This window comes from Aricia agestis, chromosome 4, assembly GCF_905147365.1.
Source record: "Aricia agestis chromosome 4, ilAriAges1.1, whole genome shotgun sequence".
NCBI classification, from domain to species: Eukaryota; Metazoa; Arthropoda; class Insecta; order Lepidoptera; family Lycaenidae; genus Aricia; species Aricia agestis.
The window spans coordinates 15518699-15534129 of record NC_056409.1 but is presented as its reverse complement, the minus strand read 5'-3'; the positions used below and the strand labels follow the sequence as shown (position 1 = coordinate 15534129).

The window sequence follows — 15431 nt, the reverse complement described above, 5'->3', positions numbered from 1 at the left end:
GTGACTTAGCCATTAAAAAAATTGATCTTGAAGTTTGAATGAGCGCGAAATTTAAAAAAATTAATTATTACATCACAAAAATCAATATTTTCCATTTCAAGTTTGGAGAAGATTTCTTCGATATTAAACCTACGAATAAGCCAAAAGGTTGAAACAAATATTAAAGACACTCCTTAAAAAATATTTGTGATTTTGGCTATTTGCCAAGTTATGTATGAAAACTCTCCTGCCAAATAAAAACTCACACTTCCCCATCAAATACTAGGAACCCAATAAGAAATCACAAGATATATTTATTTTAACAGGTTACCTGTATTCCTACCTTTTTTAAGTGATTGGATACTCCACTTCGTGAGATATGAAAACTGTTAAACTTTCACAGTCATCTGATTTAATGCCTACTTTAGGATTGGGAACATGGCAGGTACCTAACTATAGTTTTCAAAATTGCTTATTTAATATTTCATTGATAAGCCTACAATCTACATACTTACTACTTACATAGGTATGAATTATCCGTTCTTAATTTTATTTATTTGTAGGCTCCTCCAGAAGTAATTGAACCAGCAGTCTATAAAGCTTTAGATTTAGGTTATCGACATATTGATACTGCTTTTAATTACAATAATGAAGAAGCAATAGGAACAGCTGTAAAAAAATGGTTGAAAGATGGTAAAGGTACAAGAGAAGATTTGTTTATAACTACTAAGGTACTCGAGCATTATTTAATTTTTTTAATACTTAAATAATTTTTAAGCCAAAATAAACATGAATAACTTTTTTACCTAATTATATTTTCAGCTCCCACATATAGGTAACCGTGCATCAGATGTAAAGAAATTTCTAAAATTACAACTGGAAAGATTACAGCTGGACTACATAGACCTATATTTGATTCATGTGCCTTTTGGTTTCTTTTACAACACAGACACTCTAACCCCATTAATCAAAAGTGATGGAGAGTATGATTTAGATGTTGAAACGGACCACATAGCGATCTGGAAGGTTGGTGCTTTTAGGCAGTAGGACTGGGTGCTTAAAAATAATTAAGTAAATGCAACATACTACTAAAATAAACTTTTAGGTGATGGAGGAATGCCAAAAAGATGGTTTGATTCGGAACCTGGGGTTATCTAATTTTAATGAGCAACAGATAAAAAAAATAATCGACGCAGCTATTATTCGACCTCAAGTACTGCAAGTAGAACTTCATGCCTATTTTCAGCAGGTCGAACTTAGAAAGTTTTGTACAGACCATGAAATTGTTGTCACAGCATATGCTCCATTAGGTAGTCCTGGCGCAAAAGACCATTTTGTGAATAAGTACAATTATAGGTAAGTCTACTATTTCAAGTTGTATGATGGTAAACGGTGGACGTAAAGTAGCTATAATGTCAAAGTAAAAGTATTTTACCCCCCGTCTTTATAGCCCTGACGCATTTCCGGATTTACTTGGCCACCCAAAAGTTAAAGAAATATCGAAAAACCACAACAAAACTACAGCTCAAGTTCTACTACGGTTCTTGATACAAGAAAACATTGTTGTTATACCTAAAAGCACTAGCGAAGCTAGAATAAAGGTAACTTTAATAGTCATTTAAGTAATATGATTAAAAGTGAATTTGTACTTATGTTATTCTTGATTTTTGTTTTTGACAGGAAAACTCGGAGATCTACGACTTTGAAATAAGTAAAGAAGAAATAAATGAGCTAAGAAAGTTGGACAAAGGAGAAAATGGAAGAATATTCAACTTTTTATTCTGGAAAGGTGTCGAAAGACACCCAGAATATCCATTTAAATTATGCTAGGGATGAAATAATGGAAGAAAGCTTTAAAAATATTTAACTAGCTTATAACATTAGTAATGAATATCTTCAAATTCTTTAGTGATCCAGTACTACGCATTATTTACTTCATCATAAGAATTAAGAGATTATGTAAATCACTCAAGTTTCAAAGACAAGAGTAATGCACATTTAACTACTACATACTTCATACGAAAAATAATATTTAAAATATTATACAGTGTGTAACAAAAATAAGTGATAATACTTTAGGGTGTGTACGTGTTCCTTGTAGAGAGTTCAGTAGACAATTTTCTTTTTCACTTTTGTATGGGCAAGGGCCCGAGCGTCAAGAGTTTCCCCATACAAAAGTGAAAAACATTTTTGGTCTTTCAGCGCTGCTACTTTCACAGTGAACTCTCTACAAGGAACACGTACACACCCTAAAGTATTATCACTTATTTTTGTTACACCCTGTATAAGTATCCAATTACTTAGTAATAAATAAAAAAAATAGCCAGACAATACTGGTAGTTTTATTTTTTATTTTAGCAAGATATTAAAACTATTGATGAAACAATAATAAAAAAACGGAAATGTTACTCATGAAAGTCTGTAAAGCATTTTTCGTTGTAAGCGATGTTGAAGCTCGCCTCGCCTTATCATTGTATGTATGACTTTCAAGATTGCTCTCTCAGGATATTTCTGCCTCAGGAAGTCTTGTATAATAGTTTGCTCTGATACTTGTGATCCAACAGCGAATCTGCGCTTTAGCTGTTTTTCAATACGCGATAACATTTCGTGATCCTCTTCGGTTGTAAACCCTTCAGCTCCTAAAATATTAATAGTACAAAAATTAGTTTTATTAGCAAAATTATTATAATTTGTAATGAAATTTTATTTTCCGCTTAGAGACATTATAGTTCTCTGTAAGTGGTGCCACCGTGGATACTTTGCTCAAACATTTAAGTAAAGGACAATAATAAATAGTATAAAATATTGTGAATAAACTACCTGCTAAACTGCCTGTCATAGCAGCATCCAATGTAGACACTTGGAATAGCCTTAACGCCTCTGTAACATGTGCTTCTGTTGCAAACGGTTGCAGCTGCATTTTCGCAAGAGATTCAGATATACGAACTATTGCCTCCAGTTGCCTGTAAAACAATTACCAACACTGTTTACTACCACATAAAACAATTTATATATTACAATTAAAATACTAGTAGCACTAAAGACTTTTTATTAGTACATACAACTGTTAACATAACTATGCTACATGAGAAATGTAGTTGATTGTACTGATAAGTAAGTTTATTATAATAATGAATACCTGACAGTAATAGGTATGGAGAGTCGTTTGTCGATCTGTCGTTCGTGCAGGCTGGCGCCGCTGCGCATGAGTACATATCGCGCGGCGAGGCGTTCCGCGGCGGAGCCGGCGAGGCGCGGGCCGCAGCGCGCGCGGCAGTAGGCGGAGTATCGCCGCAGCAGCTCCAGAGGTAGTTCACCCTCTGCGCGCTCCCGGGACGCAGTGTCGCCACCCATGTGCACTGATATGATGTGCTTGGCTAACGTCTGTAAAAATCAATAATTTTAATGATCAGAATGATAATGTTAATTACATGTCCATAAATGTCAATATATTGTATGGATGGGTTGAAAATGAAAGAACTTACTATATCTCTATTTTGATCATGTTCATCTTTTACAATAAATATCATATCAAATCTCGACAATATAGTGGGCATGAAATCAATATTGTCGTCAGCTTTAGTGTCATCCCAACGACCAAATACAGAGTTAGCTGCGGCTAAGACTGAGCACCTTGAGTTCAAAGTAGTTGTAATGCCAGCCTGAAAAAAAAGAGTAGTTTGATTCATAAAACATAATATTATAATATAATCTTTTTGCAACTTGTGGGCTTCTGATTCTTTATCTTTGAGCTTATTTTATAGGCATAATATTTTATACTGTATGATAGATTTGATTTTGCAATACATAATAACAACAGATATAGAACAATAAGAGCAGGCAGTAACAATAAGAGTTTTGGCTTTCATTGGCTTGAATTTTTGTACAGACCTGTCTTTTATTTGTGTATTCGTGTCCTACCCCAAAAGCAAAGCAAAAAAAAAAACGAAAAAAAAAAATTAACTAAAAGATACAATACTTTGGCAATAGAAATAGTCTGCTGTTCCATGGCCTCGTGTATGGCGACGCGGTCGTCTTCGCGCATCTTGTCGAACTCATCGATGCACACCACGCCACCATCAGCCAGCACCATCGCCCCACCCTCCATCACGAAATTGCGCTAAACATAGAAAGTAATTAAGCTTTTATTATGTTCAACTATTTAAATACCGTATAAGCGGTATAACAAATAATTAGAATGCCTATTGCCTACTATTATAAAATATATTTTTTAAGATAAAAACTTACACTTCCAGGATCCCTTATAACAGAAGCTGTAAGACCAGCAGCACTGGAACCTTTACCAGATGTGTACACACCAATAGGTGAAACTTTCTCTACGAACTTGAGAAGTTGGGATTTGGCTGTACCAGGGTCTCCCAGGAGCAGTATATTGATATCTCCTCTTCTTGTTAATCCGTCTGGCAATCTTTTGCGCGACCCTGAAATAGCAATTTCAGGATGATGATTTTAAAATGTAGAAATAACATGGTTAATTAAATGGATATTAACCATGTTATTATTATATTCTTCTAGTATAGGTACTTTTTAATAATTAATAAAAATTATTCATACCTCCAAACAATAAGCAAGCAATAGCTTTTTTCATATCATTAGCACCAAATACACTCGGAGCTATGGATTTTGCAATTCGTTCATATATGTCTGGGGAAGAAGCAAGTCTCCTAAACTGTTCCTCCTCATCTGTAGTAAACGGACGAAGACCACCAGTCACTCCTTCTTCTGCAGTTAGGCCAACTGCTCTAAGATATGATGACCGCACACCTACAGATCCTTTGTCTTGACCACCTCTCTATAAAATATTTGTGAAATAATTATTTTAGCCAAGTGAAGCTATTAACTTTTACTTTAGACCCAATTTTACCAACCTATGTTTGTTAAATCCTAACGAGGCATTACTTAACGGAGCTTAGAAAATTAAACAGACTGTTAAAATACTTATGGCCCACAGTAAAAATTTAACAGCAGATTAGTAAATGCAATGGTGAGTGAACAACGAGTGAACAACTATCAATTCGTTCATTCTTGTTATAAGGCGACGAAATTGCAATGTACAAGATTAATACGACATGTTTGCTGCAATGTGTCACTTTTTTCCATAGTAGTATAATAGTAGATAATGCGACCAAATTAAAATATCACTGATCGCATACATTTGTTACGCTATAATAGTTCTTCTTAATTTACCAGGTTAATAATTATTATCTGTCAAAGCTGAAAACACGAATCATAACACAAACTTTTATTTACAATTTCGGTTTGGTAATTTTGATACAAGTTAGTATATTTGCAATGTCAAGGAAAATCCGAAAGCTGAATTTTTGGCAAAGTGAAAATAAATAATTATTCATAACTATGAAAATAATTAACCCATCAGGCCCCATAAGCTCACCGGTGAGCGAGACACAATATAATAACAATAGATTTCCAAGAATCCACGATCGAAGAATAATAATAAGGTCGTAGCAGAAACATGGCGGAAAGACTCAAAAGTCAAAACAGATTCTTTTATTGATATTGCATATAATTGTCTTTGAAAGTAGTTATTTTGACTCATATAACAGCCTGTTAAATATTTAACAGACCTCCATAGCAGGAATTAAATTTAACACCGTGTTAGGTGATTTAACATGACATTAGGGCATGGTGGAACGCTCGACAGCTCTAACAGGCCATTAACTGATTTAACAAGCCATTATTTATTTAACATTGCTTGATGAAACTGGGTCTTAGCTTTATTCTCTGAATCTCTTATCAAGGTCTAGGATATTATGACGTTTCAGTCTTTTGTGACATCTTTTATTCAGAAGATTCTGAGTGAGATCATTGGGATGGATATCTGGAAGACTTTGATATTTTTTTTATAAAATTTATTAACTTTACATATAATATTATAACATTCTTACCCCAATTTTTGCTATTTTTTTTATAGAATAAATGCCAAGTACAGTAACCCGGGCACCGGGAGCTACTCGTTCACACAACACTCTCTCACAGTAAACTGTCAGATGGCGAGGCATTTCTCCTTGGGGTATATCCTCAGGAGACTCTTGTAATTTCAAAACCTAGGAAACAAAGAAATGAATATTAAACTAATAAAATCATTAATAGAAGGTTAAAATTTAATGAGAAACAAGTACCTGATAATCAATACATTTGCATTTATCCGGTATGATGAAATATGGGTCCAAAGGACATTTGGGTCTGCCAGCTTGTTCTCTGAAATTCAGATAATAAACATAATATTAACCTTTGCTTTGCATTACTATATTGTCAATCAAGACATGTTACATAATAAGTAATCTATACTAATATTATAAAGAGGTAAACTTTGTTTGTTTGTTTATTTGTTTGTTTAATTGTAATGAATAGGCTCAAAAACTACTGGACCGATTTTAAAAATTCTTTCACCTTTCGAAAGCTACATTATTTACGAGTAACATAGGCTACTTTTTATTTTGGAGAATATAGGGTTCCGTAAGATATTTCAGTTTTTCGGAAACAACCAGAAAATTTACTTATTTTGCGTACGCTGCCTAAACTATAAAAGATAGAACCATACAATGTTCTAAGTAAATGTAGATCTTATAAATATCTACAAAAATGTCCGCGACACAATATACCTATATATGTCAAGTGAGGCACAAAAACCATTTTTTTTATTTAAAATTCTTGATTTTTTTGGACTACATTTAAACGCATTTACTTTACTCATGCTAATAATCCTTATCAAAATAAATAATTTCATCACTAAGTACAGTTTATGTAGATTATATTTGCTCTTTGAATGATTAAAATTGGACGTTTGGTTTAGAAGTTATGGCGAAATTAAAATATTGCGATTTACGCCCGTTTCGAAGTGGGCGCTACCAATGCCACAGAATAGATAATAGTACAAGTACCAATGCAGGGGTGCGCATTGTACACATTGAAAAGGTCTAAACTCCGCGATGGTATATATTTTTTTTAATGAAATAAGGGGGCAAACGAGCAAACGGGTCACCTGATGGAAAGCAACTTCCGTCGCCCATGGACACTCGCAGCATCAGAAGAGCTGCAGGTGCGTTAACGGCCTTTTAATAGGCATTAGGGTAATAGGGGATGGCAGGGAAGGGAAGGGAAGGGAATAGGGGAGGGTAGGTAAGGGAATAGGATAGGGGATTGGGCCTCCGGTAAACTCACTCGGCGAAACATAGCGTAAGCGCTGTTTCACGCCGGTTTTCTGTGAGAATGTGGTATTTCTCCGGTCGAGCCGGCCCATTGGTGCCGAAGCATAGCTCTCCCACGTATAAGTATATCTCTTATGGATATATCCCACAATAACATATTTTTTTGTCATTTACTTTTAACTTCAAAATATAATGGCTTAATTTTCGAAGCGATTTTAACCAATATGGTAATAATCCTTATTCAATTAAATACTTTAAATACATTATTGATTATGGCTCTTTACAGCATAAATATTACGATTTTAATTTTAAATGAACATTTTCGAAGATATTACAGATTTAAAATTGCGGGACGTAAGTAGCTTTTCGGCAGTACTGACCAATGCGGGCCACGGGTAGTAATGAATATAAATTATTTAAAATCAAACAACTGAATCGATTTTAATCATTTTTTCAGTGACTTAGGCCATAATTTATTTTATACCCGTGCGAAGCCGGGGCGGGTCGCTAGTACAATATAAGATACTTACGTGTTACATTTTCTTGGCATAACATAGCCCTCCAGACCTGGTTTAACAGGCAAATTGGGGAGCACATTTCTACATGATCTACACTGTATTGATATTTTTGTAGCCTTAGCTTTTATACCAGATGCTGAGATTACGATACCAGGGATTTTGACCAGTCTTGATACTGTCTCCGACTGAAATGTGCAAATGTTTCTTTATAATAGGATGTCAATGATGCATACTTTAAATTGCAGCAAAGTGAAAATAGTACCTTTAGCTCCCTGAGGTTAGATGCATGAGCATCAGAAGACAGTAACACCTGAATATCTTCAACTTTCTCTTCCCCGTCAGGTCTTGGTGCAGTCAGCTCATCAGCTAACTAAGAGTATTAGAAAAAGTTGATATAATAGAAATAGTCACAAGTTACAAATGGCTTACTAGAGTAAAGGAAGTGTGTATTGTTGGACGCTGCACTCAGTCATGAGGGCACTATGAAAAAAGATCAAACTAGTTTAGTTTTATAAACTAGTCACAGTCTATTAAACACATTTACTCACTTCTTTAGCTGCTTCTTCTAGTATTGGTAAATGTTCTGTTGGCTTCTTGTATAACTTTTCCGCAAGAACTTCATCAAAGCTAGACAAGTCCTCAATATTTATTTCAACCCAATATTGTCGCAAGTTATAGTTCCGTTTTAGAGCATCTCTGTAATCAAGAATCATGTAAACATAGGGGTATTATTTATGACGGGTAAAATGCAGTGTTATGAATGTGATATTAGAAGAAAACGTACCTGTACTTATAGTTAAAGTTTCCTGTATGAAATTGTCGTATAAATTCTTTAAATTTCTTCTTTACTGCTTGCAGGTTAATTTGGTCTTGATTCTCATTTTCCTCTACACCAAAATTATCAGAGAAAAAAACACCAGGATCATCAAAACCTTCCATATTGTAACTGAAATCACTGAATTAAGCCAAATTTATAAATAAATAAACAATATATTGTAGACAAAACGCGTTAAAATAACTGTTTACAATTCGAGACATCCACGTTTTGGCGCGAATTTATTGACATTTCAATTCGAGTTTGACAGCTGGTATAGCCACAGATTAAGTATAACCTCATTGAGTATAACATGGGTACCTATAAAGCGCTTATTCCACTTGTCCTATTTAGAAGTCCTAGCTAGGATCCTATATAGGAGACTAATTAGTTCGCTTCTTATTCCATTTGTCCTAATTTAGTGACTAAATCAGTTGTCATTTTGGTCAGACGTCTTCTTAATGGCTCCAGTTCTATCAAAGCAACAAAAAATTGGTCTTCTCATAGGCTTAGCTGTTGGCTCAATGAAAATAAAAATAAATAAAAGGCGAAAAAGATGGTTGAAATAATTTTTGCTCCACGTAAAATTATGAATTATGAACTTTCTGAACTACTTGGTACCAACAGACTTAAGAAATTACCTACGAATGGATTCCAGATCTTATAACATAATATAAATTGACTTTAATACAGATTTAGCAGTTTCCACTACAGATAAAAGGTTGAAACCATCTGGCAACACTGATTTAGTCATTCAGGAGCCACATTTTTTTCCGATTTAGGATCCTAACTAGGATCCTAGCTTTCTAAATGTTATTCCACTTGACTAAATTTTTTAGGATCCTAGCTAGGACTTCCTAAATAGGACAAGTGGAATAAGCGCTTAACATTTGACAAAATAATAAAGACAACACAACACATTCCAGTCACTGACCTCTAGAGGTCAGTGATTCCAGTGCATTATCAGCTATTTTCTTCTGTGTTCTCTTGTTTAGCGGTTGTCATGTGGCATGCGGTTGCCATGGTAACTAAGAGATACCAAGGCAACCGTTTTCCGAATTTCAAATATTTTGTGTTCGTGAAAATGATGTAATTTTAATTTTTATTGTAACGTTGTTACCTAGCTGAAGCATTTATTTTAAATAAGATTTATCTAATGAATAATGCTGCATTAATAATAATAATTAGCAGAAGTATATTCTTATATCTACAAAAAGACAAAGGTCATTTTAGCAATGGGTGATGTAAGTTTTATTTTTGTAAATTAAACTGTTTTACTGTTTGTCTTAAGACATTCTTCAGATGTGGAATTGAAAAAAATACACTGTACTTTATGGGGAAATTGCTCGCAACGTACATCTAGGCGTAACTACAATGCAGCCAACCATGCAATGCGACACAGGCCACAGCACGGCCGAATATTCTTTGTATGCAATTGTATGACACATGTCTCACTACGCGGCAATGGAACTACGCAACGCTTCACTCCTACAGTACCTACATGGGATGTGAAATACGAAGTGTCGCATCGCTGCAGTGTAGTTACTAGTTACAACCTACGCCTAGTGCGGTTTCACTACAAATGCAGTTACATCTGATACATGTTACACGACCGCAACGCAATAAAACTGTATCTTCAACGGCCGGCCACTGTATCTACAACACGCTGTAGATACAGTTTTAAGCCGTATGTCGATTGTCGACTTCATTTATCTTAAATGCAAAAGCAAAGTTTTGGTCGCGAAATATTTTTTCGTACTATGAGGGAAGTAGCATCATAAAAAAGTTTGAAAAACACTGCCCCAAGGGTCAACGGTATGCTTGCATTTACAATGCAGATCGTAAAAATATGAACAACGGCGAACTGACAATGTGCTCATACCTTAATGCCTATCTACTTTACTCTAAGGCTGTTTACACACGCAATACTCATCCTTGCATTTCTATGGGCCCTTACACACGGCGCTGCAGCGGCACGGTATCGCCGTGTGTAAGGGCAATTTATAGAAACACAAGGATGAGTAAGTTTTTTCAATTTCACATCTGAAGAATGTCAGAGAAAGTAAAACTATAGACCATATTAAGTAATTTAGTTTTTTTTTTATTTATTTATAGAAAGAGGAGGTCGACACTCGTTTAGAGTTTATGAGCGAATATATTTTAAGATCACTTAAACAGAAGATTGAGAAATGGACGAAATTTATAACTGGAGATGAAAAGGTATGTAATATTACCTACTAGGAATAGGAAAATACACACAAGCACAATCTACAAACAACACCCAAGACTACGTCGCATACCTACATGATTAATGGTGGCCATACACTATCCTTCCTATCGTCCAATCGGCATGACGCTACCGATTGGATCAGTTAGAACTGACCGTGCGTGGGTGTGGATTGGCATGAGTCATGCCAATCCACTCCCACATGTATCAAGGCCACAAGGTATCACGTAACACCTAGTGTCTATAACAAAAAAATCTACGTAATAACTTGCAACAACATAAACAATAATAATTACAATACCTACATCTTCATCAGCACACAGAGTGATCCATTAAGGCTCAGACAAAATCGAGTCTCGGAAAATTTGGCTTTGGTATTTCGATTAAATGCAAATGCTAGTAATGATTCACTCGCCTATTTATTATTTAAACATCACACTATACAATGATATTACTTAAATGTACCTATAATATGTTTTAGCATATCCTGTTTCGATTCTTTGATATATCCCAATACAAAATCATCGTTTTCCGGATGAACATGGCTGGCCTGATAACATGCTCCCTGAGCTTTCCGCCGATGAGCAGAGGAAAATTGATTTATTTTCTAAGAAACACAAATGAAAAGTTAACAGTAAAGAATGTTCGGGAAGTGAGTTTAAAATAATAATTATTATTACATTGTTATTAATGTATATTGACCCATTCAAAACGTGAGTTTTATTTACTACACAAGAAAATGAATTCTGCCAGCGGTGTTGGGATGCCTGTTTGAAATTTGAATGGCTCATTTGAAAATGCATCCTAACGCTTTGCGACATTTCAGAGAAAAAATAGTTAAAAAATGCACTGAATTCGCATTTTGTGTAGCACGTAGCCTCGTAGCAGTCGTAGCTACAGGGCCTACGAAATGTTGTAGCGCTTGTAGCACTGCTACGGGTAACGGCGCTTGTAGCACTGCTACGTGTAACGGCGCTTGTAGCACTGCTACGGGTAACGGCGCTTGTAGCACTGCTACGGGTAACGGCGCTTGTAGCACTGCTACGGGTAACGGCGCTTGTAGCACTGCTACGGGTAACGGCGCTTGTAGCACTGCTACGGGTAACGGCGCTTGTAGCACTGCTACGGGTAACGGCGCTTGTAGCACTGCTACGGGTAACGGCGCTTGTAGCACTGCTACGGGTAACGGCGCTTGTAGCACTGCTACGGGTAACGGCGCTTGTAGCACTGCTACGGGTAACGGCGCTTGTAGCACTGCTACGGGTAACGGCGCTTGTAGCACTGCTACGGGTAACGGCGCTTGTAGCACTGCTACGGGTAACGGCGCTTGTAGCACTGCTACGGGTAACGGCGCTTGTAGCACTGCTACGGGTAACGGCGCTTGTAGCACTGCTACGTGTAACGGCGCTTGTAGCACTGCTACGGGCAACGGCGCTTGTAGCACTGCTACGGGTAACGGCGCTTGTAGCACTGCTACGGGTAACGGGGATAGTTAGTAATCTTTTCGTCTACTTTTTAAATGGGATTTAGCCACAAGTTAGGCATAAGTGTGCCTATTTCAAGTATGTTTATATTTCTTGTAATTTGTGTCAATACATTATTCTAGATTTTGAGTATGGGAGAAATGTCTGGGAACGTACTGATGGATTTAAGTGTAATGGCGGACGAGGTTATTGGGCCTCTGTTGTGTAATCCGGAAAATCAGAAAGGCTGGCCGAAGATAGTCAAGAACGATATGAAAAAACATGTCAACGATCTCAGGAACTTGATGCATCAGGTAACGATAGTAAACAATCAAAATATGCATTGCTATGTTGTGTTCTATTTACTAAATAATACAGTTTTGATACAGTTGAAAGGAGAGATGACGAGCCAAGTGATGTTGCCTATGCCAGACGGTATCGAGAATATATTCCACGCGGAAACCAGACTGAAAGAAAGGTAATTCTATACCTACAACTCAGTCTCTACAGTCAAATATTGGAATATTCAGGAGTCCACTGTCAGGATATTCTAATTACTATGTTGACGTACATTAGACAAAGAAGTCGGTTTTACTGTATTTGTTCAGAGTAAATTTGCTTTATATGTAATTGATAGTACTGTCGGTTCTTGGCGGAAATTAATTTTAAACACAAATAAAACACAATATTACGTGCACTTTTTCCACTATATTCAATAAGGAATGTAGTGGAAAAAGTGCAAGTGCTTTATTTGTGTTTAAATTTACTTTGTATTTTAAATGAGTCTGCATTACCTTGACAACTATTCTATTTATATTATATTCTAATGCATCGATTCTGATATTTGTAGTAATAACGAAGACGTTGACTTATTTCTGAAGACGAACATAGAGGGTGCTATCATCAAGTGGGCCCAACAAGTTTACGACCTGCTTCAAGAGGACTCTTATATGGGTAACAAGAAAATTTACTCCGAACTTACGCAAATCCATATAAAAAGTAAAAGAAAAACTACTGGATAGACAAAGACATGCAGGTTTTACGTGAGCGTGGTATTGATAAATGATATTCTTTAATAAAAATTCTAGATGTGCGAATTTTCTTCAAGCCTCAAAAATAATTTTTACTATCGGCAAGCAGCAAGCATTTTCTCCACAGCACGGTTTTTACATTACGGCCAAACATGCAAGCAAACTGATAAATTGACTGACAAAAGAAAACTGTAACAAAATAATAAATAGCTAGATAAAAAGAAAATTAGCTTGACTCCATTGTTTTAGCATTTAAACGCAACAAGTTTCCGTTGCCGATAGAGGACATAGAGTTCTACAGTCAGAGGCTGAGGAACCTGGAGGGTGTGTACTCCCAACTACGCGACCCGCGCGTCAAGCGCATGGCGCACTACCTCGAGGACACTCATAGCGTCTACTTCGGCTGCTTCAAATCGATGCTCACTAACGTTGTTGCTGGTGAGTGCTACTAAAGGCCCGTTTCACCACTTCCTGATAAGTGCCGGATAGGTTAGGTGGATAGCCTTTCCGGCACTTATCGGGAAGTGGTGAAATACGCCCTAAGTAAGCTATTTTTTTAATAAGTGGGTTAGGTTCAACAACCAGGTGATTAGCAGGTAGGTGTAGTACTAGGGCTCACTTGTGTAGGTTTAAGTTAAAATTAACACTGGTTTAAAAGTGCCTTATGTGTTTTGTTATAATATGTGCAATAAAAAGAGATAACAATATTATACCTACTATTCAATCTATGCTATAGGTACTTATTTGCACAGATCTAGCACACGGTAGGCCCATATTTTGACAAAAATTCAATGTTTCAGCCGTCGTGGAAAGTCGTGACATTTGTATTCATCAGAAACCACTGATAAGTCATTTTGAGAATTACGAAAACACGGAGTTCTTCGAGTCCAAGGGCCTGATACGACCGATGTTCCACTGTATCGGGCTGCTGTGGGGAAACTCAAGATACTTTTGTAACGTGGAAAAACTAATACGTAAGTTTCTTTTTGATTATTTGGCAAATGGCGCTCTATGATCTAGGTTTTTTATGGAAATGGTATGAACAATTACGACTATCGAGGATAATTATAGCGGAGATAGCCCAACAAATAATGTTTCAATTAAAATATTTAGTGAGGGACTAACTAGGGGTTATTTGTGTTAAGATGACTATAATATAATGTGATAGATATTTCAGCTAAACAAAATAAGAATTTTTTGTTAAACCATGTTATTTTTAATTTTCTTATTATTTTTAATTTTGTAGCTCTTCTACGTGAGGTGTGTAACCTTGTTATCCAGCAGTGCACGGTCGCCATCGACCCGATGTCAATATTCCAAGGGGATCCAGATGAACAGCTCGAGAAAATACAAAAGGCTATAAGCTACTTGAACTTTTTCGTGTAAGCTTAATAGAGTTTTTAATTTACTTTTGATTCAAAATTAAATATACGTAACAACACTTTATAGCTTAGCTTCTCGCCTGACTATTTTGACGCGTAAGCAAACGTTTTTAAACCTTTGTAGGTTCTATGAGATATAAGTTGATTCCTAGGCAGATGGCGGACCTAAGTAATTTGGTCACGTAAAGTCAAAACCTATCCGACGATCACAGCTAACATTGAATTGACATAAGCCGACTTATGACGACATAATATTATTATGACGTAGGTCCATCAACTGCCTAAGAATCAATTTCCTCGATGGTATATTCTTAAATTTAGAATTTATTAACTAACTGTACACAAAACTTTTATTATTTTATGAAGTAAAACAACTTAGTTATTATGAGGTAAACTACACTAAAATACCCCTTCATAGCGAGACGTACGAAATGAACCGCGACAAAGTGTCGACGTTCTTCCCGGCCGGCGTGACGGCTGTGCGCTGGTCCTTCGACTTCGACCGCGTCTTCATGCGCTTCAACGCGTACATGAAGCGACTCAAAATGATTGAGGAGATACTCGCCGCCACTGTCGAGATATTCAAGTTGGAGAAGATCGAATTCTGCGGCCTTCGAGGCAAGATTTTAAGTGCGGAGTGTCAGAAGGTAATTTGTCCAAATTTTGACAGCCAACCAATCACAGAGCCTGCCCAACTGAACCAATACCGGCCTAAGATTGGTTTTTAATTTTAAATATATGAACTGGAACCGGTAACGAAGTCAAAAGGAACAAAGTCACGCGCTTATTAATATATATCTACGCGCTACGTTAAACAGATCCAGATC

General features: G+C 36.3%; 3 protein-coding genes across 3 annotated transcripts in view; 2 read left to right on the top strand and 1 right to left on the bottom strand.

Moving 5' to 3' along the window:
- The first annotated feature begins 107 nt into the window (after nt 1–107).
- Nucleotides 108–1981, top strand: LOC121725987 (1,5-anhydro-D-fructose reductase-like). The gene is made up of 6 exons (XM_042113205.1): nt 108–424; nt 543–710; nt 802–1005; nt 1085–1335; nt 1430–1580; nt 1660–1981. The coding sequence occupies exons 1-6, from the start codon at nt 359–361 to the stop codon at nt 1807–1809; spliced, it is 990 nt and encodes a 329-aa protein (XP_041969139.1). The 5' UTR covers nt 108–358; the 3' UTR covers nt 1810–1981.
- Nucleotides 1982–2310: 329 nt separating this feature from the next.
- Nucleotides 2311–8732, bottom strand: LOC121725973 (DNA replication licensing factor Mcm5). The gene is made up of 13 exons (XM_042113181.1): nt 8472–8732; nt 8236–8383; nt 7950–8057; nt 7700–7872; nt 6141–6219; nt 5907–6065; nt 4555–4792; nt 4228–4421; nt 3959–4099; nt 3465–3641; nt 3119–3363; nt 2800–2942; nt 2311–2618 (listed from the first exon to the last, which is right to left on the bottom strand). The coding sequence occupies exons 1-13, from the start codon at nt 8624–8626 to the stop codon at nt 2389–2391; spliced, it is 2190 nt and encodes a 729-aa protein (XP_041969115.1). The 5' UTR covers nt 8627–8732; the 3' UTR covers nt 2311–2388.
- Nucleotides 8733–9673: 941 nt separating this feature from the next.
- Nucleotides 9674–15431, top strand: part of LOC121725964 (dynein beta chain, ciliary-like) — a 64636-nt gene continuing 58878 nt past the window's right edge. The window contains exons 1-10 of the mRNA XM_042113165.1: nt 9674–9745; nt 10617–10721; nt 11210–11380; nt 12335–12505; nt 12581–12669; nt 13042–13145; nt 13472–13660; nt 14023–14196; nt 14469–14604; nt 15023–15251. Coding sequence (XP_041969099.1) covers nt 9737–9745; nt 10617–10721; nt 11210–11380; nt 12335–12505; nt 12581–12669; nt 13042–13145; nt 13472–13660; nt 14023–14196; nt 14469–14604; nt 15023–15251 — 1377 coding nt within the window. The 5' untranslated portion in view covers nt 9674–9736. The remainder of the gene's footprint in view (nt 9746–10616; nt 10722–11209; nt 11381–12334; nt 12506–12580; nt 12670–13041; nt 13146–13471; nt 13661–14022; nt 14197–14468; nt 14605–15022; nt 15252–15431) is intronic.

Excerpts from the sequence above, each read along its gene's own strand:
- LOC121725987 (XM_042113205.1), top strand. The coding sequence starts at position 359 with ATGAAAACTGTTAAACTTTCACAGTCATCTGATTTAATGCCTACTTTA. Across the intron at positions 711-801 it reads ATTTGTTTATAACTACTAAG|CTCCCACATATAGGTAACCG; the intron begins GTACTCGAGCAT and ends TTATATTTTCAG. Across the intron at positions 1,336-1,429 it reads GTGAATAAGTACAATTATAG|CCCTGACGCATTTCCGGATT; the intron begins GTAAGTCTACTA and ends CCGTCTTTATAG.
- LOC121725973 (XM_042113181.1), bottom strand. The coding sequence starts at position 8,626 with ATGGAAGGTTTTGATGATCCTGGTGTTTTTTTCTCTGATAATTTTGGT. Across the intron at positions 4,422-4,554 it reads TGCTTGCTTATTGTTTGGAG|GGTCGCGCAAAAGATTGCCA; the intron begins GTATGAATAATT and ends TTGCTATTTCAG. Across the intron at positions 4,100-4,227 it reads TTATAAGGGATCCTGGAAGT|CGCAATTTCGTGATGGAGGG; the intron begins GTAAGTTTTTAT and ends TTCTATGTTTAG.